The sequence below is a fragment of the Sporisorium graminicola genome, chromosome SGRAM_8, assembly GCF_005498985.1.
Source record: "Sporisorium graminicola strain CBS 10092 chromosome SGRAM_8, whole genome shotgun sequence".
Lineage (NCBI taxonomy): Eukaryota > Fungi > Basidiomycota > Ustilaginomycetes > Ustilaginales > Ustilaginaceae > Sporisorium > Sporisorium graminicola.
The window spans coordinates 1,368,651-1,395,108 of NC_043738.1; the positions used below are offsets into that span (position 1 = coordinate 1,368,651).

The window sequence follows — 26,458 nt, forward strand, 5'->3', positions numbered from 1 at the left end:
CTGCGCATCGAAAAGCAGAAAATTTGGGCGCTCGGATGGGCAATCTTCTCGACGCAGCATCAACCACCCGGCGAGCGCCAACAAAAAGCGGCTTGCCTCCTAACCACATCCATCACGACGGCTTCATCGACCCCCGACCCCTTCTCGGAACCCACTCTGGTGATTCGGCCTTGAGTGCTGATCCTTTTCCGAAGCAAGCTCGCACGTCATGTCGGTAAGTCACGCGGACGCTCTGCCCCGAGTGGGAACTTTACTTGGTGCCAAGGACAGCTGATGTTAATGTGCCTCGCTACTCGGGTCGTTTGGGGGACGCAAAAGGCCGACAAGGGCGACTCGGCACCCACGCAATGGGTCACTTTGGTCAGCGAGGTATGTAAACCCCCTGGCCGGGGAGAAGCGGTCTAGGTGGACTGACAGGAAGCTGATCTTTTCCAGCGTACCGCTCCACATCTGCTTGGATAGGATGGCTACCGATTCCTTGTGGAGAGCACCGTGGTTATGATCTCACCGACTCTAAAATTGATGCTCTCCACGGGCGAAGGCGGAGGCTTTGCGGAAGGAGAAAGTAACACAGCTCGGTTGCAGATTCGGTACGTCTGGCAGATTTTGCCCCCATCTTCAGGACACTTGCGCCGAATGCTTACCTCGAAAGGTCGTTTCCACTTGCGTCATGAACAGCGGTGAAGTGCTGGAAAAGGTCATCGAGTATCTACACTTCAATGCAAAGTACGCCGCAGCAGCAAACACGGAGGTGCCCGATTTCAAGAACCGCATCCCACCGGCGATCTCGATCGAATTGTAGGTCGCACATTGCTTCGCGGACGACGGCTTGGACGCGAGACGACTAACCTCTGGCTCTCGTTTCTGTTCGATGCTCTGTATTCGGCTTCATGTTGTTGATGCAGATTGATGGCTGCCGACTTTTTGGAGCGTAAGTAGACGGCTTGGCAGCAAGTTCAAAAGCCGCAGAATAGAACGCAACTGACATGGTTCTCTTGTTGTACTCGCTGTCAACAGTTTGCTAGTGATCATAGCAGACTCAGTTCAATTCAGATTGACGCAAAACAAGGCTGTGGAAGATGCGACGCTGCTACTGTGGCGTTGGTTGTGGATCTTGTTCTGCGCAGTTTCGGCTGGAGATACGCTTGGACGGTTCTATTGTCTCTGCTTTCACATATCCACGCGGGGGGTAAGCCCTTTCGCGCCCACTCTGCTATGTGAGGAAGGCGACCCAAGCACGCGTGTCAGCATGGACGGTCGATCATCCAGAAACCCTCATGTTGTAGCGACAAGAAGGCGAGCTTCGATCGCAGGTACAAGAAGCTGGCGCTGCTGATGTGTAGACCGACAATTGTCACTTGCGGTTGATGACACGCAACAAGGTCAGTCTGTCGAGACTGCTGAGCGAGACGGAAGAGAACATGCATCGTTGCAGGCCAGAGCAGAACAGGCGAGAAAGCGAGAAAGCGAGAAAGCGAGAGAGCGAGAAAGCGAGCGAGCCAACAGCGATTTCAGAATTCCGAGGACGGAAAGCGCTAAGCGCCAAGACTGGGGCTTCTTCTTGCATCGACAGACGACGGCATCTGCTCTGCTCGCAGCTGTCTATTTGTTTCCGAAGCAAAAACAAGAAAGCGTTTTCTCGTTGTTTTTGCACTTGGGTTATCTAGTGTGTCCCTGCTTGGTCTGCAACAGCAGCAGCAGCTGATGCGAAAAGAAGGATATTCAAAAACATGTCTCTCGCGGTGCATATACACACAGTACGCCCTGAAGCGCGTTTTTAGAGTTGCTTCGCTTACGACCCGAACCGTTTCGCCGTTTCCAGGCTGAGCTTCCAACTGGCTCAGCAGGACACTGCAGCTATCCATCTGAACACCACCATCATCCATAGACAAGTCGAGCCTGCCCAGACTGGCCAAGTCGCAACGGTCCAGATTGCGGTTCTTCCTTGACGCCGTCATCCTCTTCGTCATACCATTTATTATACCCCGCATCACGAGCTTGAACTTTCGTCTTGGTAGCCAACGCCAAGCGCAGAACATGTCGAAAAGCGAACCATCATGATCGATCCATACCACGTCTACATGGGCAGTCGCAAGTCCAGCGCTCGACAGGCCTCGGAATCGAGAGCCGCCCCTAAACAATCCGACTCGGCCCCTGCAGCCGTCTCGAAAAGTAGCTCGGTCGATTCCAGATCCCAACAGAGCTCTTACATGGGCGGCGATGGTCTCTCTCCCGCGAGCACCATTTCCAACGATCAGGCTACCAAGTCCAGCCTCGCAGCCTCATCGCCTATCAGCTCTACCAACAACATCACCGCTGCTGCTGCCGCCGCCGCCCCATCTCTTCCTCACAAGCTGCCCGAATTCGACCATTTCCGTCAGAGCAGCCCGCTGATGCCTGAGTTCTATCCACGCACCTCGGACTTTTTCAGCCAAGGTCGTCGACGAAGCAGCATCGCCGTCAGTCCAGAGTCGGCTATATCGCCCGGCTCGGCCGCCGCTGGAGCACCTCCTGCATTCCTCGACCGAAGCGCCAATGGCGGCATCAATTCGACCAAAAAGTCCGACACGTTCAACCTCCCGCTCACCTTTGAGGAGACCGAGTCGCTCGAGGGTGAGCAGCTTCCCGTTCGCCTTGGCTTGGCACCTCCCTCACATTCGCATGGCTTGCCGCCGTCCGAGATGACCTACAAAGCACGCGTTGGCCATGGATACTACTTTTACACACCACCACCGCCGCAGCTGCAGCAGCCTGCGTCACGCCAGGTCCCTGCTTCCAAAGCGTCTGCAGTGCCATCGCTGCGACGTCGAGACACGGACATGTCGGAAGCTTCGAGTCTCAGCCTCAACACAAAGCCCACTCCTGCTCCTTCTTTGTCCAGCCCCTCGTCCATCTCACCCGGTGCCGCCTCTTCTTCACCCTATCGCGCCAGTGCCAGCAGCTCCATCAGCAGCCTCCCCACCTCGACACATGCAGGCCACGCCGGCAGCTCCAAGCACCTTCCGACCTCTTCGGCGCGGCCTCGCCTGCCTCCCTCTTCGCCAGACTGTTGGCATCCAGATGCCTACTTTAGCAAATCCCGATCGCGCGTCAAGGGCAAGATGCGCGAATTTGTCTATCACTCGTTCCCGCACTCGGTCGTCCCTTACTGGCACGGCTACAACAGCGAGACCACCGAAGCCGAAATGGCAACGCATCTCAACGTCAAAGCCTCTCTGCACGGCAACACGCTCCGAGACTTCCCCGAAGGCTCACGTCCCTGCCGCGTCCTCGACCTCGGCTGTGGCAGAGGCTTTTGGTGTTTGGACATGGCGCGCGAATGGAAAACCTCGGAGTTTGTAGGGCTTGACATTGTGCCCATCCAACCGCCGATGGCTTCGCTCGCCGACCCGGATCTCGAGCACCGCGTCAGCTGGGTCGTGGCCAACTTTCTCGAGCCTCTGCCGTTCCCCGATGCCAGCTTCGACTATGTCCACATCCGCTACATCCTGCAAGGTGTTCCCGAAGACAAGTGGTTCGACCTGCTGTCAGAATGCAGGCGCATCTTGGCGCCCGGAGGCGTGCTCGAGCTGGTCGAGGGTAACTACGGCTTCTACGGTCATCCGAGCTGGGTCGACTCGCAGGAGCTCAAGGATCTCGAGCACGGCCGTGTTGGCGCCAGGAAGGGCTTTGGTGTCAAGCTGCCCAAACGCCTCAAGGTGCTCAACGATTCGGATTCCACGGATGTCGATGCCATCGAGGTCGTGTTCGAGCGCATGATGCATCGACGCTTTATCAACCCCACCCCGCTGTCGGTGGTACCGTCTGCGTTGCTGCTTCCCGGCTTCTCCACCGTCGCCAACGGCAATCCTCGTCACATTCCTATCTACGCCGAATCTAGCGCACAGCGTGCCCGTGCCCGCGCCGCCGCCGCCGTCGCTGCAGGCGAAGAACCCGGCTCGTCCTCTGCCAATGCCACGTCGAGTGAAGACGAAGGCAAACGCCAGGGCAGGTTCACCAGCCGCGGTCAGATCGGCAACCCGCTCAACTCGCAGTTCCAGATGACCGACCGCGACTTTTTCAGCGCGTTTGCCCTCATACAGCATCTAGGTCATTTCTCGTCCAGCCGCGAGCTCGTCTGGGCCGAGGCGGAGGAGGAGAAGCGCAGCCTGCAGGGGCAGCCGCAGCCCGAGCTCTCCAAGATGGACAGCAACCGCCGGTTTGGGCAGGGCAATCCGACGGCTTTGAAGCCGTTTGCGCACCCGTGGAAGTCGAAGGATGCGTTCTTCAGGGCGTTGGATGCGTGGATCGAGGCGACCAAGGCGTCGGCGGATACGGAGCACCTATTGCGCAAGTATCTGGGGTGGGAACAGGCGCATGAAGACTTGACGGTGGAGGGCAGGAAGTATGCAGAGCGCAGGCGCAAGATGAGCACATCGTCGGCGGCGATCCCGGCGCTGGGGCTGGATCAGCTTGTGCTAGATGACGCGGGGGAGAACAAGGCGGGCATGCGAGAGGCGAGGGGACGGCTGGATTCGTTGGCGGCGACGGCGCAAGGACTGCACATTGCGTCGGTGAGCCCGTCGAGCGCGTCGGCGTTTGCCGTTTCGACGACCCATGCGCACGAAGCGCCTGCTCGGCTTCAGACTACGCGTGCGTCTGCACCCGATACGCGGGCTGTCTCGCACGCGGACGAATCCAACAGCAACAGCAAGACGGCGGCAGCGACAGCGACGACGGCGTTGGATGGCGGCAAGAAGAAGAAGAAATCCACACGACCGAGCAGTAGCGGCAACGCGGGGTCTTCGTCTCCGGGCAGCTTTGGAACGACTGCATCTGCACGCACGCGTCCCTTTGGACGAGGCGGAGCGGCAGGAGGCGCACTCACCACCAAACCGCTCCCGCTCCCGGACGCACCGGCGTTTATGGCGGGGTATGCGTTTACGTCCTCGCCCGCCACAGAACCCGCGAGCATGTTCCGCGGGCCGGCGACAAAGGCGAGCATCGTCGCGTCGTCACGCGGCGGTGGAGCGGTTGTTGGGGCACGCAAGGCTTCGGGTAGCAACAAGTCGGTCAGCGATCGGTCGTCGTTGAGCTCGAGCAAGACTGAGGGCGCCCGGCCGGCCAAGGAGGGTGCAGCCAAGGAGGGGGTTCCGCCGACTGCAGGGTCGAAAGCGGCAGCGGCAGGGACGGGAGGGGCCGAGGTGTCGCCAGCAGCAGCGTACGCCGCTACCCAGCGCGTCTCGCACGGACTCGAGGACGAGACCCGCCTCAACTCTGCAGGCGCGTCGAGACCGGTCAGTCCGACATCAGCGGTGGTGACCTCTTCGACTGCGCCGACTGCGCCCCCTGCGGCACACGAAGGCGTCCCAGCTCTCGGTGCTCGTCCCCCTCCGACTCCTGGTGCTGCTGCTGCTGCTGATTCACGCTCCGTCAGCATGCCCACCACCTTGTCCCCTCCTCCTGCTGCGGCTGCTGGTGGAGGGGCAGGAGCGGGCAGCGTGAGGATCGCCGAGCCGCCGACCCGGCCCTCGAAGCTGCGCTCGCGCTCCAAGTCGAATGCGGCAGCGGCAGCGACCGCCTTGATGGGCTTCTACGACACGACGGGCTTCATTGCGATTGCGTGAGCGGGGCGGGGGGCGGGGGGCTCAGTTTGCAACTGTGGGGCTTGCTTGGGCGGAATATGATACCCTTGTCACGGTGCTCACTCTGTGTGTTTGCGGTGTGTGTTGTTCGATCATTCATTGCACAATGAGCTGGCGATCGACCAGGGATAAGTTAGCGTTTAACTTAAGTTACAAATACAAGCCCGTGTTTCTGTACATTGTTCATCCACGGGCCAATCCCAGGGCCACGGTGCGCGCATCCGCCGAGTGAGTGCGTGCGGGCGGGCAGGCGCGCGGGCGGCAATGTTAGACGACTTCGACGACCCGGGTCTCGGCATCGCGCCTCAATGCATCTTCGAGCGTGTCGGTCAGCTGCTGGATGCGGTTCAGGCCGAGGTGGATGAGATCGAGCAGCAGCTGGGGCGCGATGGGGCTGCCGTACGACTTGTCCAGGACGCAGAGCTCGCGCTGTGCGTTGAGTACGAGTGTGAGCTTCGAGTGCGCGAGCGACTCTTCGAGCAGCGTGGGGTCGAGCAGGGCTAGCGTCGTCGTCGTTGTTATTGTTGGGGCGCTGCCGGCTGCAGACGAGGAGGAGGAGGATGGGTCGATGAGCGAGTCTGGGTCTTGTGCTTTAGTGGTTGAGGAGGAAGAGGAGGAGGAGGAGGGGTTGTTGAAGATGGCAAAAGTGACGCAGAGTGGCGTGTGATGGATGGCTAGAGGGATGGGCACGCGTTCGTCGAGCGAGTACAGATGCACCTGGTTGCCATTTTCGATCGAGTAGTCTGGTCTTCGAAAATGGCGCAGCGACAGCATGGAGCACAGCACGGCGGCGTCGAGCGCCGCACCCGTATCCGATAGCAAATGCACCGTCAGCTGCACGTTCCACACCTGCTCGCCCGCAACCACGCACAGTGCCTCGCGATCCACCGCCTCGGTCCTGCGCACCGCCTTCTCGATCAGCCGGTCGAACAGCACCTCCCTCGCACGCGCCGACGAATTCGCGCCCCCGCCGGTGGTGTCGTACTCTATCCCCGCCATCGGCGAGATGTCCGTCGTGATCTGCAGAAAGCCTTCGTAGGGGCGGTCGGAGCGCGGGGGCATGAGTGTCGCTCTCACAGAGGTGGAGACGCGTGTGCCCTTGATGCTGACCGTGACGCTGCCGAGCTCTTCACCAAAGGCAATATCGATGTCGCGCGCCGAAAGGAACGATCGTCCGTCGACGCGCACGCCGTCCCGAAGACACGAGAGCGTGAACTCGGACTCGGTCACCGACGGCTCGAGCATCTGGCCTGGCGGCATTGTTGGCGAGTATGGGGAGGGAAAGGGAGGTGAAGAGGGGTGAAGGGGTCAACGGTGGAGAAAGAGGTAGGGGAGATGGGTGTTGAGAAGAATGGTCAAAGCCAAGAAAATTCTTCTTGTTCCAGCGAACCCTGAACAAAGGTTTTTCTGTGTTTGTGGAGGTCTGTTCTCTCACCGACTTAACAGTGGGTTTTTGAAGATCTAACAATCAAAGCGTGAAAACATTCTGCTCACCATCAATCCCTCCTGTTCCTCCAAGAGCTGTCGTCGGAGCACGAAAGATCAACCTTGACCTTTGTGCCAACGGTACACTAGCGACAGAGGCAGGAGCTCGTCGCGTCGGATCGGATCGGCTCATAGCGTTGCATGAAAAATAGCTTCATCAAAGCACAAAAGAGCGTTCCTGAGGCCGACACCGGCGCCAATGGCCATCCGTCTTTAAGGTGCAGTTCTGTCGACGGAGGAACGACCAAAGAGAAAGCCAGTAGAGAGGTTCCCGATGGCAGGTCGATTGGAAGCTGCTCATTGGTTGTTGATAAGCAGCGAGTTGGTTGCATCGTTGTCCACTTTGACGATCATCCAGGGTCGCTCGCTCGAGAGGTGGGAGCGACGTCAGGCACACTTGAGGGCAACGGTCAACACGACACGCGGAGACGTGCCGCTGCCGGCGCACAGAGCGACGCTTTGCATAGAGTCGGCTCTCAATAATGCAAGTCCCGCAAAAGGCGCTCTAGAACCAGTGAAAGGAGCAGCGACGGCAAAAGCAACTGACAGCCACTAGAAAGTCTTATCTCCTCACAGTTTCTCTTATCTTTATTGAGACTGATGCTTTTGGTCTTGTCCTTGGTCGGCAGGAGAGGCATGGCTTTTTTTCGATCTCAGCTAAACCGACTTCGCGTTTCAAAGCCACTCTTACTCACTCTTTCTCTCGCTGTTTCAACCGAAAAACACCAGATTGAGCAGAGCAGCTTATCCTCTGTACTGCACCAAACCGCGTGTGCCTGAGAATTGGCGCCTCCATGGTAGTCATTGGTCTTGGCAAACGTGTCCGCTCCGAGCCGAGTGAAGAAAGCGAGCAAAGCATTGGCCTGGCAGCCCGAATTTTTTTAACGTGGCTCGTCATGGCTTTCAAGTCTGCAAGGCTTGTCGTGGCCCAGGTCCAGATGCAAAGAAGGACATTGCTACACCACAATCCTGTTCAGGCACGGCAAGGTCGCGCGGCTTTTGCAACACGGAGCCATCATCGTCGGTGCGTTTCATGGGATGTACTGTATGTACGTGCGTGCGTGAGTGCGTGCATACATGTACGAATGCAGATCTCTGTTTTCATCCAAAGCGTATTTGGCCGACGACGTCTGAGAGGGCCTTACCCATGACCACGTTCGGCGGTGCGTGACAGCGAGCGTCGTTGCTTGAAATTGATCGAGTCGACCTTTGAAGAGGCGAAGAGAAACAAGGCACCTCATGACCTCGCTCCTTCCAACCGGTTGAGCACTGGCACAGAGACGTGGAGAGAGCTGCATGGGTCGTTATCTCTGCACGGCGGCATGCTGTCGCGTGTTGTGTGGATGGGGAAATTGGAGGAGAGACTGTGCTGACGCTGCTTCCTGTTTTGGCCCCACTTCGGTTCATACTCTGTAAATATCCTTTTCAAGAACTCTGCTGGTGTGCCTGGCTGGATCTCTCGCTTTTCATCTGGAGCTATCACGCCTTTTCCCAGCTCTCGCTTCGAGATCGCGATTTTTCTTGGCTCTTTGGCCCCTCTCCCCCTCTATCACCCGATTGCGTAGCTGCACATTAACGCTCTCTCTGTCGTCACTGCTGCTCCCGACTTTGCTGCTGCTCCCTCCACGCCATCCGCCGTCTATCTCCTTCACAACCTTCTCACTCCTCCCCACCACCATCTACCCGACCAAGGATACCAGGACACGCTCCCAAAACGTGTTCAACGCATCCTACCCACATCGAGCATTCGCAGTAACACTCAGTGCAACGCTGCATATCCTCCACTTGGACAATCCCATCGCACTTTTTAGAACCTCGCAGACGTTCTCGAATTTCGCCAACCATGGTTCTCGGGCTCGGCCATCACACCCACCACTCGCAGAGGGAGCAGAGCGACGAGCGAGGACGTGACCCTTTCATCGCCACCGGTCGAGGTGGTGCGGGTAACGTGAGTATCCTCGTCTTCGCCAGCCCGGCATTTAGAGCAGAGCACAGACCTGTCACCGTGCAGGCATGGCACCCAGGCTGCAGGATGCGCTCAGTGGGAGCACATGCTTTGACTTGCATTTTGACGGCAACCGTCGCTGACACAATATCTCCGCCGCCTCTTTGTTGATGAAAAACAGATCATTCGTTCTCCCTCGCGCTCGCGTGACCGCTCGGGCAATGCTATCCCCCCCGAGGCCGTCGCCGCTGCTTCGCTGCCTCACCACATGATCTCGAGCGGTCGAGGTGGTGCGGGCAACGTCCGATCTCCCTCGCGCGACCCACTCGACCGAAAGAAGGCCGCCGAGGCACAGGCTCGCGAGGACAAGCTGCAGGAAGAATACCGACACCACGAAGTCAAGGCCGTCCACTCGACCGGCCGTGGTGGTGCCGGCAACATCGCTGCCACTGAAGAAGAGCGTGGACGTGGCCGCGACTCGAATGGAAGTACTGGAGGAGGAGGAGGAGTTGCAGGTGTAAGTGACGAATAATTACCTTCTCTCCCCACGACATTCATCTCTCCTGCCTTTATTTTCCCAGGGTTGCTTCCTGGGGCTATTGCCGATACCCGATCCCTTACACTCTCAAAGCGGAGCAGAGCGCCTTGCCCTCAAGATTCCCCGAGCAGAGCGATCACACGCAGCGCCACCCCTTCAGTCGTCATGTAACAAAGTGGGATTGAGCGGCTTTTGCTCGCGTACCTCTTAGGAACATGTCACCTGTTGTTTGTTGCAAGTGGGCGCGATGTCTGGAAATCTCAACACCCTCTCTCGCTCCCTGCTCTCTCTCCCTCTCTCGTTCGCCAGGCTCCGAGATATGTGCTGCGTGAACGTCTTGCTACCATGCATGTGAACCAACGCTGATCCCTTTTCTGTTTTCTGCTTTTCGTCGTTTCAGCTGCTGAGGTCGCTCTCGAGGTCGCGTTCACGCGAGCCCCGAAGCAACGGCAAGAACTCGCCCCAGAACCGCTCCCAGTCGCGACCCAGGGCGTCCGAGTCGAGTAAGCTGCCGCAGGTCGACGAGACCAGTCGCAGCTCCGAGGAGGGCACGGCCTTTTCCACCTCGACTCACGGGGCCCGTGGCGCCTGAGCGTTACGCAAGCGACGGATGCGATGCGAATCGCAGAGTGATGCGGCTTCAGAGACGCTGAGACGCTGAGAGGCTGAGAGGCTGACGGGATGGAACGGGAGGAGACTTTGCTTGGGTTTCGAAGGTTCTGATTCTTCTTGTATCTACGTTCAGGTGGAATGCTGTTTACTTACACCACTCCGTCTGGAACGAGCGCGCTGTTCATGGAGGGTTTCGCGTGTGGCTTTGTCTGTGTATGAGTACGTTGGCAGCGATGCGCAGGCTGTTCAGCTGCAATTGTTTCGCCCAAACGCGCCAATGTGTTCCAAGCGCAAGCGCAAGTCCACCTGGTAGCAGCAGCGTGTACGTGCAGCTCTCGATCGAAGCCAGTGCTGGAATCAGCGGGTCAAACGTGGTATTCGCGGGGGTGGGGAACCCCAGAGTCAGAAAGGGACAAAGTTGATACAGTGTGTGGGATTCGACGAGAAAGAAGCAAGAGCGCAAAAGGCGCGAGACGTCGACCGGGATAGCTTGGACTCGGGGCGGAGATGGACGACGTATCGTGCCATCTGCTGCTGGGCGCGGCGTGCAGGCTGTATAGAGGGCTGCCTTGCGCGAAGAGAAATCAAGAGTTGCGGGGAACGAAAGCGGGGCCAAGGTGTCGAGGAGGGTGTCTACTGGCTGAGGATCTGGCGGACGAACGACTCGTAGTGGATGTTGCCGTCGCTGTGTGGAACGTTCGAACAAGACACGAGCAAGATAGATTCAAGGTAAGCATTCCATCCCCATTTTTCGACCAATGCTTGAGGAGTTGACCCCCAGCGTGGTGCACAACTTACGGGTGGACCTGGACGCCTTTGAGCAGCTCGTCCATCTCGTCGTCGCTCAGCTTCTCGCCCAAGCTGGTCAGAACGTATCGCAGTTCACCGGCACCGATGAAGCCGTTGCCGTCCTTGTCGAATACCTGGAAGCCGCGGATGAACTCTTCCGGTGTGCCTGCGGGCTTGAAGCCATTGGGGCGGTTGAGGATGTTAAGGAACGACTGGTAGTCGATCTCCTTGGGCGCTGCGTTGGCCAGGTCGGCGACTTCGGCTTGGGTCGGGTTCTGGCCCAGGGCGCGCAGGAGGTCGCCCAGCGATTCGCGCGAGATGGTGCCCGTGCCCTTTTTGTCGAACAGCGCAAAGGCTTCTTTGTATTCGGCGTCAGACTGTGGAAGCGGAAACGCAGTGAGAGACGGGGTTGTTCAGTATCGATGTGCTTCTGCGATCATGTGCAACGGCCAAGGCGGACGAAATGGTTTGCCTTGAAACGCGGAACCTACCATTGTGAAGGGTGGTGGATGGATGTCAACTTGGTGGTGGTGGTGTTGAAAGGAGGGCTCGACGTTGGATGGCGAAGAGCCGGTTTCAACTCCACTGCGTGTATCAAGGCTCAGCCGGCTGTGCATGCGTTGCGTTGCGTTGCGTGTGTGCGTGTTGGTTGGCGTCTCTGTCTCAGCACTGCGCCTTGCTACCTGCAAAAAGGGGCTCGCTCCAATTCTGCCCCTGTCCCAGACCAACACTTTTTCTGAGAGCGGGAAGAGACGCGCGCTTGCTTTTTAGCCCCTTTTCCAGTTGTGCCTGTCTGGTGCCACTTTGTCTTTTGCGCAGTGCGGGCGCGGAGCCTGCAGCGTCACACGTGACCCGATTCATTGTAACACAATGTGCGGAAAGATGGCCTGACATTCGAAAAGGGAATTCATTGCAAGCCCGAAGGAGCCCGATGCTGCGAAGGCTTTGGAAATTCTAGACGGACAGGGTGCTGCCCTGATCCTCCTTCCATGTCGGATCCGTCGAGCTGGTTGAAATTTTGAGAAGAAAGTCGAGCTGTCTGAGCGAGCGAGGCAATCCACCGCTCTCGACAGAGACTCACTCAACGGCCGCCCACACTGCCGGTTTGAATGGGCCGAGATCGCTGAACCCCACTCGGTCGTCGTTGCCATCGTCGTTGTCGTCTTGGTCGTCGTTGCTGTCGTTGCTGCCATCCTTCTTTTCCTTTCTCTCTTTTCCTCACCAATCTCGTCTCTACCCTTCTATTCGATCGATTGTTCATAATGGTCTTCGCAAGGTCATCAGCAGTCCGCGCCATCGCCCGCCAGGGTCGCCAGTTCTCGTCGACTTCCACCAGCCGCGCCGCTGCTCCCGAAAAGGCTTCGTCCGCCATCAACGACATTTCTAAGAAGGCACAGGAGCTCGGTGGTCCCGTCATCAAGCGTGTCGAGGGTCTCCTTGGAGGTAGGTTTCACGAACATTGTGGCAAAGCGTCGGATATACACCTTTGTCGAGGCGGCATCTTCAAAGTGCTGGAAGTGGCGCCCCCTTGATTCTGCCTCGGTGCTGCTCCCTTACAGCTCAGATGCGGCTCTCAGCAAGCTACATCGTCTTCGTATCCGCTGCGTCACACCTACGCATCACAGAGAGCAATCTTGACTGACTGACTGTTTGTTTACCCCGCTTTCCTCGAACAGGTTACTCGGAGCCCATCAAGTACAACCTCTCGGTCGCCAGCTCGATCGCCAAGCAGGTCTACGTCGCCGAAGCGCTCGCCCCTCCCACTTCGTTCCAGTCGATCACCTCGGCATACCGCCAGATCTGGTCCAAGGCCACCGACGCTTCCTACTGGGCCCAGCTGCTCACCAAGGGCGACTGGAAGCGCGTCGGCATCTACGCCGTTGAGGCTTACGGCATCTTCACCATTGGCGAGATGATCGGCCGCAGATCGCTCGTTGGCTACAAGCTCGACACTTCCAAGCACGCACATGCTGGCCACTAGATTGCACTGTCAAACACGTTTTTGTTCTTTGTTCACACAGCATCCAGGTTGGTGCCAATCTCAACAAAACTCTTTTGACTTTTCTCAGACTACTCTCTCGTTAACGTATGCAGAAGCAAAGGGCGCAGGGTTTGGATTCTTGCACATGATGATTGACTCGGCTCGAGGATCACGCCTTGCTGTGGCGCATCACTCTGGCCTGTGAGTCAGTGTGGATTCCAGAAACGCATGCGCGGATGCGTCCCGATCTTCGCTCTTGCTCGTTCCGCGGTGTTTATGACGGAAAAAGTGGTCGGCGTCCAGAAGATCAGCCTCCCAGTCTCGAGGTGGCGCGCGAAGCGCAAAACACTCGGCCCACGACCATGGCCGCGCCGGTAGCGTCGCAGACGATCTGCCCTCTCTGTTGCCGACCGAATCGAGACCCCCGTCAAGGATGTGAGACCAGCTGTACTCATACCTCCCGTAACCTATCGTGCTGGGATCGCAGGCGAAGCTGATTACGTGGCTGAACTGACGTGCAGAGAGAGACGCATTGTTGTCAAGCTGACGCAAGACGTGAAGTCTGAGTTCAGGGGGTAGATCTAGGAATCTCGGGAAGCCAGCCGCAGCGGCGCTTACTTCTGATGCATTTGTGGGCGGTGCGTCAGTCTGCCTCTTCGCCCGACAACCTAGGGTCCTTGCCGCGGTCAGGACGAAGAAGGCGGACGAGCGACACTGTTCGTTCTCCAGGCTGTTTTCTCGAAGATGCTCGACCAGCAGGTCCTGCCAATTGGTCCGGTTCAGTCCTGAACCGATCTCGAAGGCTTCCTGGAACTCAGCCTGCCATTCGTCCATAGTGACGCCGAGGGTCGCCAAGTGGCGAGTTACTTCGATCGGAGCTTCGTCGTCAATGACCGCGTTTCCTTGCAGCCGCTGCTGACGTGCCCGGTGGTGCAAAAACGACACGACCACCTCGATGTCTTGTGAGGGTATTGGAGCATAGCGCCGCTTGATAGCGACGAGTCTTTCGATCTCTTTCTCTGGATCTACCGAGCGCCAGCCACGTTCCACGTTTCCGCTGAGTCCTAAGTGGGTAAGGCTCCTGTTTGGACGCCGCGACTTTGCATGGAAGACCGTTTGGTAGAACGGGTCCTGTTGTAGCTTTGCGAGCGACGACTGTGGGCCTGCACTAATTGTCCCATCATCGCGGCATCCACTGCCGATGAAGGCCGAGACAATGATACGAACACCGCGATGCCCAAAGTCGTTTCCTTCAAGAGATAGAGCGTACAAGCTTCGGCAACGTTGAGGATCCGTAATGAGGCTGGCTACAGCATGAGCAGCCAGTGCGGCCTCCTTAGTGTGTTGGGATGGGGACTCGCCATCATCATAGACTTGAAAGAGCCTGTCGGAAGGCATGAGCAAGCTGGAAAGCTCGAGACGCTCCAGCGCCGTGCCATCCGCGGGCATCGAGTCGAGGAAGGCTGTGAGAGACTCCAGTGAGATTGGATTATTGGACAAGGACAGAAATCTCAACCCGGACCTTCCGATTGCCTGAGCCAGGCTGATGAGGGAGCCGTTACTGTTGTCAATGCGATTTGCCTTTAGACTGAGTTCGAGGAGCGTTAGGTTGCCTGACAAAAGGTTGCAGATGGCCGGCATACAGTCTGAAGTTAGGTCGTTGTGGTCGAGTACGATAGCTCGAATGCCATGAAAGGTTGGGCGATCCTGCATTTCCAGCATGCTCGATAGAGGAGCTAGAAATCCATGCCAATCGCTGCTGGTTATGTGCTGTCCTGCATGGTCTGCAGACGAAGCAGCCGCTTCGTCGGTCTCCTCAGATTTAGTATACGGTGCATGCAGCTCTTGTAAAATTTTCTGGGCCCTGGTATCGCCGAGGTCGGCGTGCTGAAGAGAAAGTATATGATAGCGACCCTGAGCCGACTTGATCGCTTGGATCACCTCATGAGATGAGACAAGCTCGTCGCCCTCTGGCAGTTGCAGCGTTCCATAGGCCAGACGTCTATGGCGTGACGAGGTCGTTGCCTCTTGAGACCCTATCGACTCGTCGTCGACAACCCAGGTACTCATTCCGCCGCAGGACTTGATTGGCCTTGAGTTTTTACCCTTTGCGGTTTCAAAGATGGTCAGGGAGGGGATTTGGGTCGACGATGACCGTGCAGAGGAAGGAAGCACGATGAGTCGCTTTCAGGATTCTTTCTCCTCCACATCTGCCCAAGCTCTTACTATGCAGGCGAAAAAGTTGTAGTGCAGTGATTGCGGGGCTTGTACATTGACAGGTCGGTTGAGGCACGGGCTTACTTGTGGCTGGACCCTGAAGTTTGGCTGCGCAGCATCCAACTCGACGGCACTCTTCATGAAATCACCACCTCTCTGGAGACGACACCCACCCTACGCAACATACGCTTCTCACATCTTCTGTTCTGTTGTCACAATGACTTTCAGAGGGTGGCAGGTCGTCGCTGCAGTCGCGCTATGTCTGTTCCCACATGCTTCCGCCTGGGGAATCGCAGGACATCAAATCGTGGCGACGATTGCGCAGACGCAGCTGCATCCCACGGTTCGAGAGCAACTTTGCTCCATCTTGCCCAACTACACTCGCTATCCCTCACACTGGCCAGCAACTTCACCTGACCAGCCGCAGACGCACTGCCATCTCGCCGTACTGGCCGGCTGGCCCGATATGATCCGCTCGCGCTATCCCTGGAGCGGCGAGCTGCACTACGTGAATCCCGTGGACGACCATCCTCCCAGCCACTGCTTCTACGGAGAGGCCGGCTGGACGTCGCCGAACAACGTGCTTACGTCTCTAGTCAACTATACCTCGCGCGTGGTGACTGAGAACGGGTGGGAACGCGACATGGCGCTGCGCTTCATGGTCCACTTGTTTGGCGATGCGCATCAGCCACTTCATCTCACGGGGCGTGCACGCGGCGGCAACGATGTCTGGGTTCATTTCGAGGGTCGGAAGGCCCGTCTGCATACAGTGTGGGACACTCTCCTCATCAATAAGCAGATTCGAGAGCTTCATAATTATACCACGCGCTTGCCTTCGGGTCGCATCGAGAGCGCCCTAGTCGGAGCACGTTATGATCCGTTGGTGCGGTTCATCCTGAAAGAGGGTTTAGGTCAACCTGCATTTCGTGGGAGAGCCGACGAGTCGTGGTGGAAAAACGAATCGGAAGGCTGGCCTGCTTGTCAGCGAAAAGGATTGGGCTTCGATGAGCTCATGCAGGGCGGGGAGGGGCAGCTTACGTTTTCCTCGATGGTCGAAGATCCTCGCCGCGTAGACGAAACGGACCTGCCGATCTGCCCTTACGAGTGGACTCAGCCCATGCACTCGCTTGTCTGCGAATATGCATTCGCATCGCCAGTGCCCGATTGGGAGCCGACGGATCCGGCGAACAGTGGAGCCGAAGGTCAACCTTCGCCGACGCCACTGCCCGAGCCTGAGCTAGACGTTCCCGAGTATGTTGGCCGGATTGAACGGTAAGTTTAAGCACCCATGACTCTGATTGCTACGAAACCACATGAAGCTGAACTATATCCTTTTCCATTTTGCCTGCCCTTCACGAACAACAGAGACAAGATCATCCACAAGCAGCTGGCAAAGGCAGGTGTGCGCCTCGCTGCCGTCCTCAACACGCTGCTCCTCCCTGCTGATGCCGAGGCACCGTGATCGGCATAAGTTGACACATTGCTTTCATTTCAGAATGGTCAAGGTAATGAATGCCTAATTCATGATTCAAGCCAATCTGCTCGATTGTTCGATATGCCGTATCTAGTTTGTAGTGTTGATAGCCGAGTCTCCGTCAAGGCGCAAGGTAGAAAAGGCCTTGGTCGGCGATCTGGAGGGCGAGTTTGGACCAGACTGAGCATCGGAGGGTCCCTGCGCCGTAACACCGGCATCGCGAACAAGGTCACTGGCGGCAATGTGTGCTTCCGCTCGGTCTACCACTTGGAAGAAGATGTCCCACATGCGCGGGCAATCGAGGTTCTCGAGCACTTCAACGTTTCTCCCGCCTCTGCTCCATCCATCGTGTTCGACGCGGTCGCCCCAAAAGTCGACGACGGTTGCACCGCACGCGAGGCCATCATTGCATTCAACGTCGACACGGTATCGCTTGGGCGGCGAGCCCTGGAACTGCATCGCTGCATCGGCCGAACCCGCCGGCGCGTCGGAAACGTCGCTCGCCGCTCCACCGCCTCCGCCTACAGCGCCACTGACAAGACCCAATGAGTTGCCGTCGTGCATGCTGCGTGGGTTGCTCGACCTTGCTAAGTGCACATCCTTGTTGCTCTGCGGGTCGGCGTCGTACATGGCCGCATTAGGGACATCGCCCGGTGAAGGCACGCGGCGGTAGAAGAGCGTCGGATCGATAATGTAGGCGATGGCGAGCATGTCGTGGACAGGAGGGCCTCGGTTGAAGCCAAATTCGGACGCATACGTCTTTGCAAAGAAGGTGAGGGTCGAACTCAGCATCCTCTTGAGATCGCTGGGTCCCGACTGTGCGGATGACGAGAGTTCGGATGGCGGCGCAAAGGGCGAAGCTGCTGGAGATTGCGTCGGCGAGATGGGACTCAATGCAGCTTTCGAATGTCTTCTAGATGAAGCAGATTGCGCTCCACCAGAAACGAGGCGATCATGGAGCTCTGCCGTGAAGATGGCCTGGTGCGTGACGTTGAGGCCGGCCATGACGACCTTGATGTCGGTGTTAAAGACAATGGCAGCTGCTTCGGGGTCGTTGAGGATGTTGAACTCTGCGAGCGGACCTCGGTTGCCTCTGACGCCAGCAGCACCGCCCATGAGTACAATCTGTTCGATGCCCTTGATGAGGTGGGGATAACATCGGATGAAGAGCGCGACGTTTGTCATGGGACCAGTGACAGCGAGGTGAATGGGCGGCTTACCCGCGTTGAGGCGCTCGGTGAGGATGGTGGAGAGCGCGTAAAGAAACAACGCGGGCTCGGGTCCAGTTGTTGGTGAGCTCGTCTTTGGGTGAGCAGGCTGCAGCCAGGGTTGGCACAGGGGGGATGAGAGAGATGGTAGACCATGTACACCGCCCAACCCACCTTGGCCATGAATGCCGACGTCCACTTTGACATCCTTGACGAGCGGACAGTCCGAGCCGCGGATGACTGGGATCGAGGGATCTGCTCGGTACAGCGCCATGATACGAACAGCATTGAGGAAAGTGTCGCGTCCACCAGCATTGCCCGCTACCGTCGAGACTCCAAGCAGATCCAGACTGGGATGGTGGACGGCCATGAGCAAAGCCATCGCATCGTCATGTCCCGGGTCACAGTCAAGCCATAGCGACTTGACGCTGGCATCGTTGTTCGGCATGGTCGCGGTGGGCGTCGAAGGCGAATCGACGGGGCCCTTAGATCTCGGCTGGAATGCCGAAGACGATTGGCCGGGCTGTACGAATTGGCTGAGGCGTCGTAGCAGTGAAGGGCTGCTGCCGGGCGAGGACGGCGTGTCTTGCTTCATTTCGGATGATCTATACAATCAAGGCGGCGGTTGAGGGCTGGAGTGGGGCGGACGTGGTCGTAAAGAAGGCATCGGAGAACGCTTATAACTGCGCAAGGTCCAGTCACTGGAAGTGTCGCTTCCTCGGCTCTTCGGCGTCAGATCGGACCGTTCGGAACAGTCCCTTTTTTCCGTCGAGCAATTTCCGGGTACATTTTCATAGTTGCTTTTTTGTTGTCCTCCTTCTTATTCCATCTCCAGCTTGCTCGACACACTCGGACACGACCATGGCGGACGTGTGGATTTCTCGAAAGCGATGGACGTGCAAGTATTGCGATGTCACGATCAATGACGACCTGCCATCGAGGCGGCATCACGAAACAGGAGTGAGGCACAAGCAAAACGTACGAAATGCGCTGGCAGATCTGTACCGCAAAGGCGAGCAGGAACGCAAGGATGCCGAGCACATGCAAAAGGAGATGGCGCGCATCGAAGCACTTGCTGCTGCTAGTCACGCCAAGGATCTGGCTTCCGCGGATGCTTCCGTTGCTTCCTCTTCGCAGCAGCCCGCACCGCCAGCTGCATCGTCGTCGTCAAAGCCATCGATACCCACCCGCGCCAAACCACAGGCAGGTCTCGGCAGAGTCGCTCCTCAAAGCGTACGGTCGTTAGCTGAAAAGTCACCACAGCCCATCGCGCAACCAGGTGAATGGGAGCAAGTGCAACCTGCCTCCTCTGCATCTACGTCGTACTCCAACGAGCCGTCGGATCGGGACAGGGCGAAATCCTTCCGCTTGAGGGAGAAGGTGGCTCGTGTGGACGACAGTGACGACGAAAGCGAGCTCAGCTCCATCAAGGTCAAGAAACGGGCCCGCAAGGATTTGGATGTGGACGGGGGACCATCGCTGCTGCCAACAAGAGTCCAAAAGGACGAGCAAGCCCATCTTACGGATTTGGTCAAGGTCGAATCGGACGTAGTAGCACCATCAGATCTGAGCACTGATACAGCAGAGTCATCGGTTCCAGCCGTCAAGAAGGAAGAAAGCGGCGAGGCTATCGCCACGAGTGGCAACAGTGCAGAGCCGAACCTGTTCAAAAAGCGAAGAGCTGGCGCAGGTGCTGGTGCCAAACGTGTTAGAGCCGTCATCTAGGAGCGTTCTCGTCGGTTTGTGTTACAATATGATACCCTCCGAGTGCGGAGAGCACTTGCGACTTGCGTTCAAGCTTGACTGTGACATTGCGTGCAATCGGGAAACATCGAATCTGCGAATCGGTGATTGAGACAAGAGCTGCTCAATTCCTCGCCTTGCTTCCACGTCACGAAGCAATTTCAATTCTGGAAGAAAAAGGCGAGTTTTCAGATACGCCCTTGTTAGCCTCGTGTCTCAGAGAGCCAGCCGGTCGCTTCATCTCAGACACGCCTTTCGCCATTGTCGCTTCGCTAGCTGCTGCTCGCTATCAAGGTGTCTTTGTGAGCTTCAGCTTCGAAATCATTTGCTTGTGTTGGTACTAGGACAAGCCGATCTGAACATAAAGAAGTGATCGTCACTGAGTTGCTTGCTTTCTGACAAGAAAGTGCTTGGTGCATCAAGAAGGAAGCGCTCCCATAGTGTGTGTCGAACCGAGTGGCGAAGCCCAATGATTTTGTCTGCTGAGCTGGCGGAGGCGAGAGAAGGCGAGAGAAATTCGGAAAGTGAGACAGCGAGCCACTCGCGCCGCACAGACCGGGGATGGCGAGCGGGATGAGGTGGAAAGAGAGGCAGTCGGAAAATCAATTCGATTCAATTCGTCCAAGAAGACGCACAGACACGGCCAGAGTGCAGTCGGCGCTAGTGAGCTCGCCACGTCGTCCACGTCGACACAGCGACCGGCGACACAGAAGCTTCCAGCTCATCTGTGTGCGTGTCGACTCGATGAGTCTTCCTTCTCCTCCCACACCATCAACCTGCTCCCTCAAGATAAATACTGCTGGGGTTCTCGTAAGTATAAGTCGGCTCCCGACCACCCACTCTCTCTCCCACAGCATCTGGCCTCGCCATCGCCACCGTCACTTGCATCATACCCGCTTGTCATCGTTTGGGTACAGCATCGCCGTGCGAGCTTGACCCTTGCCAGACAACTTGCATCGCTTCCATACACCAATCTTATACCCAAGGCTCCTTTTCCTCATCACTCCAAAAGCATTTTCTGACTTGCACCACGCTCTTGCCACGTTGATCCGCCGTCACAGTCGGAAGTAGAAGAAGCATACACAAAAGAATGGTTCAAGCCAGACGCACAACTGCGCTGGCACAGCGCCGCCAGGCTGCTCGTGCCACCGGCATGTCTCGACCCGCCTTCATGACCATCATCATGGCCATCCTGGCTCTCCTCACTTTTTCCGCTTTCATGGCCCCTGGCTCGTCCGCTGGCGGCATGGGTGTCGCTGCTGCTGCTGACAAGCGCAGCGAATACGGAACTGTCATTGGTATCGATCTTGGAACTACCTATTCGTGCGTCGGCGCCCAGGTCAACGGCCGTGTCGAAATCATCACCAACGACCAAGGTAACCGAATCACTCCCTCGTACGTCGCCTTTACCCCTGAGCGTCTCGTCGGAGACGCTGCCAAGAACCAGGCCGCCCAGAACCCCGAAAACACCATCTTTGACGCTAAGCGTCTCATCGGTCGCAAATGGGGCGAGTCCGACCTCAAGAAGGACGCCAGGCACCTCCCCTTCAAGCTCGTCGAGAAGAACGGCAAGCCTGCCATCCAGGTCACCGTCAACGGCGACAAGAAGGTCTTCACCCCCGAGGAGGTCTCGGCCATGGTCCTCCAGAAGATGAAGGAGACCGCCGAGGCTTACCTTGGCCACAAGGTCACCCACGCCGTCGTCACTGTCCCCGCCTACTTCAACGACGCTCAGCGACAGGCCACCAAGGATGCTGGTACTATCGCCGGTCTCAATGTCCTCCGTATCGTCAACGAGCCCACCGCTGCTGCTATCGCCTACGGCCTCGACAAGAAGGACGGCGAGTCGCAGATCATCGTCTACGATCTTGGTGGTGGTACTTTCGATGTTTCGCTTCTCTCGATCGACTCTGGCGTCTTCGAGGTGCTTGCCACCGCCGGTGACACCCATCTCGGAGGTGAGGACTTCGACAACCGTGTCTCGGACTACATCCTCAAGCAGTTCAAGAAGAAGACCGGCCTCGACGCCTCGTCCAACAAGCGCTCCGTCGGAAAGTTGAAGCGCGAGGTCGAGCGTGCCAAGCGTACTCTCTCGAGCCAGATGTCGACCAAGATCGAGATCGACGGTTTCTTCGAGGGCAACGATCTCGACGAGACGCTTACCCGCGCCAAGTTCGAGGAGCTCAACATGGATCTCTTCCGCAAGACCATGAAGCCCGTCGAGCAGGTGCTCAAGGACGCCGGTGTCAAGAAGGATGAGATCGACGACGTTGTGCTTGTTGGTGGTTCCACCCGTATCCCCAAGGTCCAGGCCATGCTGAAGGAGTACTTCGGCCGCGAGCCCTCCAAGGGCATCAACCCCGATGAGGCCGTTGCCTGGGGTGCTGCCGTCCAGGGTGGTGTTCTTGCCGGTGACGAGTCCCTCGGTGATGTCGTCTTGATCGACGTCAACCCGCTCACCCTCGGTATCGAGACCAACGGTGGTGTCATGACCAAGCTCATCCCCCGTAACACTGTCGTCCCTACCAAGAAGTCGCAGATCTTCTCGACCGCCGCCGACAACCAGAACACCGTTCTCATCCAGGTGTTCGAGGGTGAGCGATCCATGACCAAGGACAACAACCTGCTCGGCAAGTTCGAGCTTACTGGTATCCCCCCGGCTCCCCGAGGCACTCCTCAGATTGAGGTCACCTTCGAGCTTGACGCCAACGGAATTATGAAGGTCTCGGCCGCCGACAAGGGTACCGGCAAGTCGGAATCCATCACCATCGAGAACGACAAGGGCCGTCTCAGTCCCGAGGAGATTGAGCGCATGGTCGCCGAGGCCGAGGAGTATGCCGAGCAAGACGAGGCCGTGCGCAAGCGTATCGAGGCCCTCAACAATCTGCAGAACTTTATCGCTTCGCTCCGAAGCCAGCTCAGCGACAAGGAGGGTCTCGGTGGCAAGCTCGACAAGGAGGACAAGGAGTCGATCAAGCAGAGCCTCAAGGACGCCGAGGCCTGGCTGGACGACAACAGCCAGACCGCCGAGGCTACCGACATCGAGGAGCAGCTCAGCGAGCTCCAGGCTGCCGTTGCCCCCATCACTGCCAAGATCTACCAGGGCGGTGCTGCGGGCAGCGACGACGAGCCTCTCAACTACGGCCACGACGAGCTTTAGATGTGCCCTCCGGTCACCCCTTGCTTTTTCGCCCTTTTCTTGTCGGTGTGAATACTCGGATCCATGCCACAGTTTCACCCCTTCTTCTAATCACTTCATTGGCGTCTCGACAGCTCGCACAAGTCAACCAGCCCATGTGACTATCATCAGATGTCCGATTAATCAAAAAGAACAAGTCTAGCAGCATTGTATTCCTCTCGGATTGTGTGGTAAATCTGACGCTAGGTCGCTAAGCGATGGGTGATGGAGTAGATAGTGAGGTTTTCGGCTTCGGTAGTACAGCTCAGAGTGGCGCTCGGGTCGGCATCGGGAGGCTGTTTGTTCCCTCGGCAGGTGTGAGAGTCGGTCCACATTAGTTAGCGCGCCTATATACTGTCTTCCGAAAGCCAACGCCAACTTTTTGAACTTGGAGCGTTTTGGCAAGCGAAGGTGAGGAGGTCTATGTGCGACTGTTATGATGCAGGATTTTGCCGCCAGTGTGGGCTCGTGTGTGCAGCGTTCATTCGTGTGCAGTCTCTCGCCCTCTGCGTTTGTTCAGCAGCGAGGTGAGGGAGCCTCTGCTCGACTCGATCGACTCGAGACCTGAGCGGCCCTTTTTTTCTCACGATGCGCTTTCAGAAAGAAGCTTGAAGGCTTAGTCTTGCGTCTAGTCAGACACGAGCTCGGGGCTCCTCCGTGCATTCACTGCCCCGGTTTAGGCGCGAGGAAAGGGCAAGATGCTAGGACCCGCTTGGTTCGCTGTCTAAAGAGCACAAATACTCCCGGCGAACGGCTATACCGTGCTCGACTTGCATATTGGTTTCGGCGGCAGCAAGTCTGTTTGCTCGACTCCCCTTTTGCGCTATGGTATGATGTATGGTGACGCGGCAGTGGCTGGGCCTTGTACGTTAATGCCCTTGCAGACAAAGCTGTTTTCTCGGGTCATGTGGATGTGCTTCTGCGTTTCGACGTTGCGATTGTGGCACCGAGCGGCTGTGTCTCTCGATCCTCGACATCAAAGCTCGGTCTCTCGGCTTGATGTGCGGACCTCCTGCTTTCCACTAGAGTCGTCTTGGAGGTTCTTCCTTCGCAGCTGAGGGGAGATGTCCCCGTCTTGCTTCTCGTTCGGCGCTTTGTCTCTGTTCTGATGTTCAGTCCCAAGGCCACTATAAGAGGGTACGACACGGTTTTACGTCTCCTTCTGAGCGGTCTCGCATCGCTTGTCTGATCTACCGTCCTGCTCACAGGACCTTCTTTCGAGCCGCCGTTGCAGATCGTTCACTATTGCCCATACACTGCACCATTCTCGCGGAGAGATTGGCGACAGAGAAGGGCGGAAAGCACCACCTTTGACATCCAATTTCAACGGCAACCTGCCAGGAGGCAACCCAACAATGTGGCGGTCTTTCAACGCGACCCTACCACTCGACCTGCTCCCTCCACCAACTGGTGACAAAGATATCGACATCAGTCACCTTTACGCTTTCCTCGATCGCCTAGCCCGTCCGCACATGACCACATCCAGTGTCAATCAGCTGTATGTGTGCATAGCCAGCATTTCCATCCTCGGCATAGTGAGCGCTTCCATGATCCTGCACCGCCTCATCTGCGGACGCGCCTGGTTCCTCAAGCTCTGGTACGTCTCTGGCGGCACCTTTGTCATCCCCAATGCCGTGTTTGCCTTCCTGGGCTGTCAGGCATGCTTTGGCTTCAACTGGATCATCTACGCCTTTGTCACGATCCGACACTACCAGGTGCACACGTTCCAGGCGACGTACTTTGTGTACAAGCCTCTCACTTTCTGCCCGCTGTGGGTCGGGGGGTGGTGGACGGCTTTTGGCATTGCGGGTGCCTTTCCGGACGCCTTGACGCTCAAGGTGAAAGGTAGCAAGCAGAAGAGGCTCATCGTAAGCCCGCTGGTCTTTAACATTGCGTGCTGGGGTGGGCCAGCAGTGCAGGTGTGCAGCTTACTGGCACCTGCTTTTCCGGCTGTGAGGAAGAACATATCCGCTTCGTCCGACTTTGGGGTTTGGCGCGAGGATGTTCAGGCGGCCCTTCAGGGCAGTGCGGAGGGTGCTTCGTACGACGAACTGCGTGCGCGTGCTCTGAAGATTTGGCTTCAGATCTCCCAGGCGTACTGGTACTATTCGGTCGTCATGCTGTGCTGGTGTGGCTGGGGAATCGTGTCGCTCATCGCACACGTGCCCATGGGTGGACACGTGCTCCTGCGCATCCGGCGACAGCTCAAGATCGAGAAACGCAAGATCCAAGTGGCATCAAACCGACCTACAGCAGTATCACTCGAGTTCGGCACCATCGACGCCTCAGACTCGAAAGCCGTTCAAGAACAGAAGGACCACTTCTGCACAGCGACCAGCCGCGTTTTCCCGCCGCTGAAGGAGTCCCCAACCACACGTCGCAAGAGCAAGCAAATCAACAGGACACCCGAAGAGCGTCGTCTGCGCAACCTCAGACGTCTGCTGATCAATCTCGAGGTGCAGTACTTTGGCATCGCGCTGGCCGTCATGTTCTTCATCACGGGGGCTGGTATCGACGCTTTTCAGATCTACGATGCGGCACGTCACAATTACATTATGCGAGTCGAAGAGCAGTCCAACCTGTTTGCAGCTTGGTCAATGGTGCTGTTCGCGTCGCTGATCTTCTGGTGCATCTTCCAGCGCTCTTTCGACCCTTCGCTTAGCATCGACCTGTCGGACGAAGAGCCGTCGCCCATAGCTCCTCGCTCTACCCTGAAGATGCTCGTAAAGCCATTCCTGTGCTCGCCTAGCACGGATCAGTCTCCACAGATGGTCACTCCGCGTGTCGACAAGGATGATGCTGCAAGTCGGGTTTCCTCGCTCCAGAATCTATGCGTACGAAAGGACAGTGAAGGCGGCACGGGCTTGGATCGTTCTTCCACATGTGTTGCGATCAACTCCGACAGTGAGAAGAAGAGTCTCGGCTGGCCTTCGCAGATACCAACACCTCAAACACCCACGTTGGACTTGTCACCTGTCTCCATCAGCAGCAAAGAATCGTTTGCTGACGACACAATCGAGGTCTACTACGCTTCGCCTCCTTCTGCAGAAGTCACTGCTTCGAGCGGAGTCACTGTACCAGAATCTCCTGGCCACGACGGATTCCACTTGGCCGACCCGAAGACGCACCACGGTGCAGCTCCACGCGATGGGGGCGACCAAGAGATCCAGATTGGTTCTTCGCAAAGAAAGCTGCTGGGCGAGTCTGGACCACTTCGCCAGGGGTCTATGACGAGCTTGAGGCAGCGCAGTAACACGTTGACGCACAGCTCGAGGGTTCTGCCCCGCAGGCCTGTGACGGGGTCTGACGCTACTGGTCGATTTGGATTGGCTTCAACGCGGTGGGAGGCGTCTCTGCTGGATACGGAAGGAAAGTGCTTTGATCCTCTTGGCTCGCATGTTGAGACAGCTTTGGGTCAGCCTCAGGCAGAGAGCAAGCGACAGACATTGCCCGGAACACCGGAAGCTCAAACAAAGAGTTCCACCCAGGTGACGGCGAATCTTTCGTAGCAAGTCGTTTCGCCGCACTGCTTGACCCGTTTTCGTCGCTGTACATGTGGATCGTCTTCGTCTCGTTCAGCTTTAATTTCTTCCAAGAACTAGCCTTCAGACCGGGTTCTCTCTCTCTCCACACGCTCCTTCGTTACATCCCTCTATGGTCCAGG

The 26,458-nt window shown here is 57.4% G+C and overlaps 12 protein-coding genes across 12 annotated transcripts; 8 read left to right on the forward strand and 4 right to left on the reverse strand.

The window, feature by feature from the left end:
- Positions 1–208: 208 nt before the first annotated feature.
- EX895_006222 (uncharacterized protein) lies at positions 209–1,025 on the forward strand (the record flags this gene model as incomplete). Its single annotated transcript, XM_029886814.1, has 6 exons — positions 209–214; positions 319–369; positions 463–590; positions 679–798; positions 906–931; positions 1,018–1,025. 6 exons carry the CDS (start codon positions 209–211, stop codon positions 1,023–1,025), a joined length of 339 nt encoding a protein of 112 aa, XP_029737127.1.
- A 1,056-nt stretch (positions 1,026–2,081) lies between these two features.
- Positions 2,082–5,606, forward strand: EX895_006223 (uncharacterized protein; the record flags this gene model as incomplete). Its single annotated transcript, XM_029886815.1, has 1 exon — positions 2,082–5,606. One exon carries the CDS (start codon positions 2,082–2,084, stop codon positions 5,604–5,606), a length of 3,525 nt encoding a protein of 1,174 aa, XP_029737128.1.
- Positions 5,607–5,891: 285 nt separating this feature from the next.
- On the reverse strand, positions 5,892–6,884 carry EX895_006224 (uncharacterized protein; the record flags this gene model as incomplete). The annotated part of the gene is made up of 1 exon (XM_029886816.1): positions 5,892–6,884. One exon carries the CDS (start codon positions 6,882–6,884, stop codon positions 5,892–5,894), a length of 993 nt encoding a protein of 330 aa, XP_029737129.1.
- Positions 6,885–8,952: 2,068 nt separating this feature from the next.
- Positions 8,953–10,184, forward strand: EX895_006225 (uncharacterized protein; the record flags this gene model as incomplete). Its single annotated transcript, XM_029886817.1, has 3 exons — positions 8,953–9,057; positions 9,236–9,571; positions 9,993–10,184. The coding sequence occupies 3 exons, from the start codon at positions 8,953–8,955 to the stop codon at positions 10,182–10,184; spliced, it is 633 nt and encodes a 210-aa protein (XP_029737130.1).
- A 653-nt stretch (positions 10,185–10,837) lies between these two features.
- Positions 10,838–11,487, reverse strand: EX895_006226 (uncharacterized protein; the record flags this gene model as incomplete). Its single annotated transcript, XM_029886818.1, has 3 exons — positions 10,838–10,889; positions 11,003–11,370; positions 11,485–11,487. The coding sequence occupies 3 exons, from the start codon at positions 11,485–11,487 to the stop codon at positions 10,838–10,840; spliced, it is 423 nt and encodes a 140-aa protein (XP_029737131.1).
- A 768-nt stretch (positions 11,488–12,255) lies between these two features.
- Positions 12,256–12,974, forward strand: EX895_006227 (uncharacterized protein; the record flags this gene model as incomplete). The annotated part of the gene is made up of 2 exons (XM_029886819.1): positions 12,256–12,436; positions 12,670–12,974. 2 exons carry the CDS (start codon positions 12,256–12,258, stop codon positions 12,972–12,974), a joined length of 486 nt encoding a protein of 161 aa, XP_029737132.1.
- A 189-nt stretch (positions 12,975–13,163) lies between these two features.
- Positions 13,164–14,423, reverse strand: EX895_006228 (uncharacterized protein; the record flags this gene model as incomplete). The annotated part of the gene is made up of 1 exon (XM_029886820.1): positions 13,164–14,423. The coding sequence occupies one exon, from the start codon at positions 14,421–14,423 to the stop codon at positions 13,164–13,166; it is 1,260 nt and encodes a 419-aa protein (XP_029737133.1).
- Positions 14,424–15,408: 985 nt separating this feature from the next.
- EX895_006229 (uncharacterized protein) lies at positions 15,409–16,653 on the forward strand (the record flags this gene model as incomplete). The annotated part of the gene is made up of 2 exons (XM_029886821.1): positions 15,409–16,463; positions 16,557–16,653. 2 exons carry the CDS (start codon positions 15,409–15,411, stop codon positions 16,651–16,653), a joined length of 1,152 nt encoding a protein of 383 aa, XP_029737134.1.
- A 102-nt stretch (positions 16,654–16,755) lies between these two features.
- Positions 16,756–18,468, reverse strand: EX895_006230 (uncharacterized protein; the record flags this gene model as incomplete). Its single annotated transcript, XM_029886822.1, has 1 exon — positions 16,756–18,468. The coding sequence occupies one exon, from the start codon at positions 18,466–18,468 to the stop codon at positions 16,756–16,758; it is 1,713 nt and encodes a 570-aa protein (XP_029737135.1).
- Positions 18,469–18,734: 266 nt separating this feature from the next.
- EX895_006231 (uncharacterized protein) lies at positions 18,735–19,598 on the forward strand (the record flags this gene model as incomplete). Its single annotated transcript, XM_029886823.1, has 1 exon — positions 18,735–19,598. One exon carries the CDS (start codon positions 18,735–18,737, stop codon positions 19,596–19,598), a length of 864 nt encoding a protein of 287 aa, XP_029737136.1.
- A 1,108-nt stretch (positions 19,599–20,706) lies between these two features.
- Positions 20,707–22,776, forward strand: EX895_006232 (uncharacterized protein; the record flags this gene model as incomplete). The annotated part of the gene is made up of 1 exon (XM_029886824.1): positions 20,707–22,776. The coding sequence occupies one exon, from the start codon at positions 20,707–20,709 to the stop codon at positions 22,774–22,776; it is 2,070 nt and encodes a 689-aa protein (XP_029737137.1).
- A 1,490-nt stretch (positions 22,777–24,266) lies between these two features.
- On the forward strand, positions 24,267–26,303 carry EX895_006233 (uncharacterized protein; the record flags this gene model as incomplete). The annotated part of the gene is made up of 1 exon (XM_029886825.1): positions 24,267–26,303. The coding sequence occupies one exon, from the start codon at positions 24,267–24,269 to the stop codon at positions 26,301–26,303; it is 2,037 nt and encodes a 678-aa protein (XP_029737138.1).
- Between the last annotated feature and the right edge of the window lie 155 nt (positions 26,304–26,458).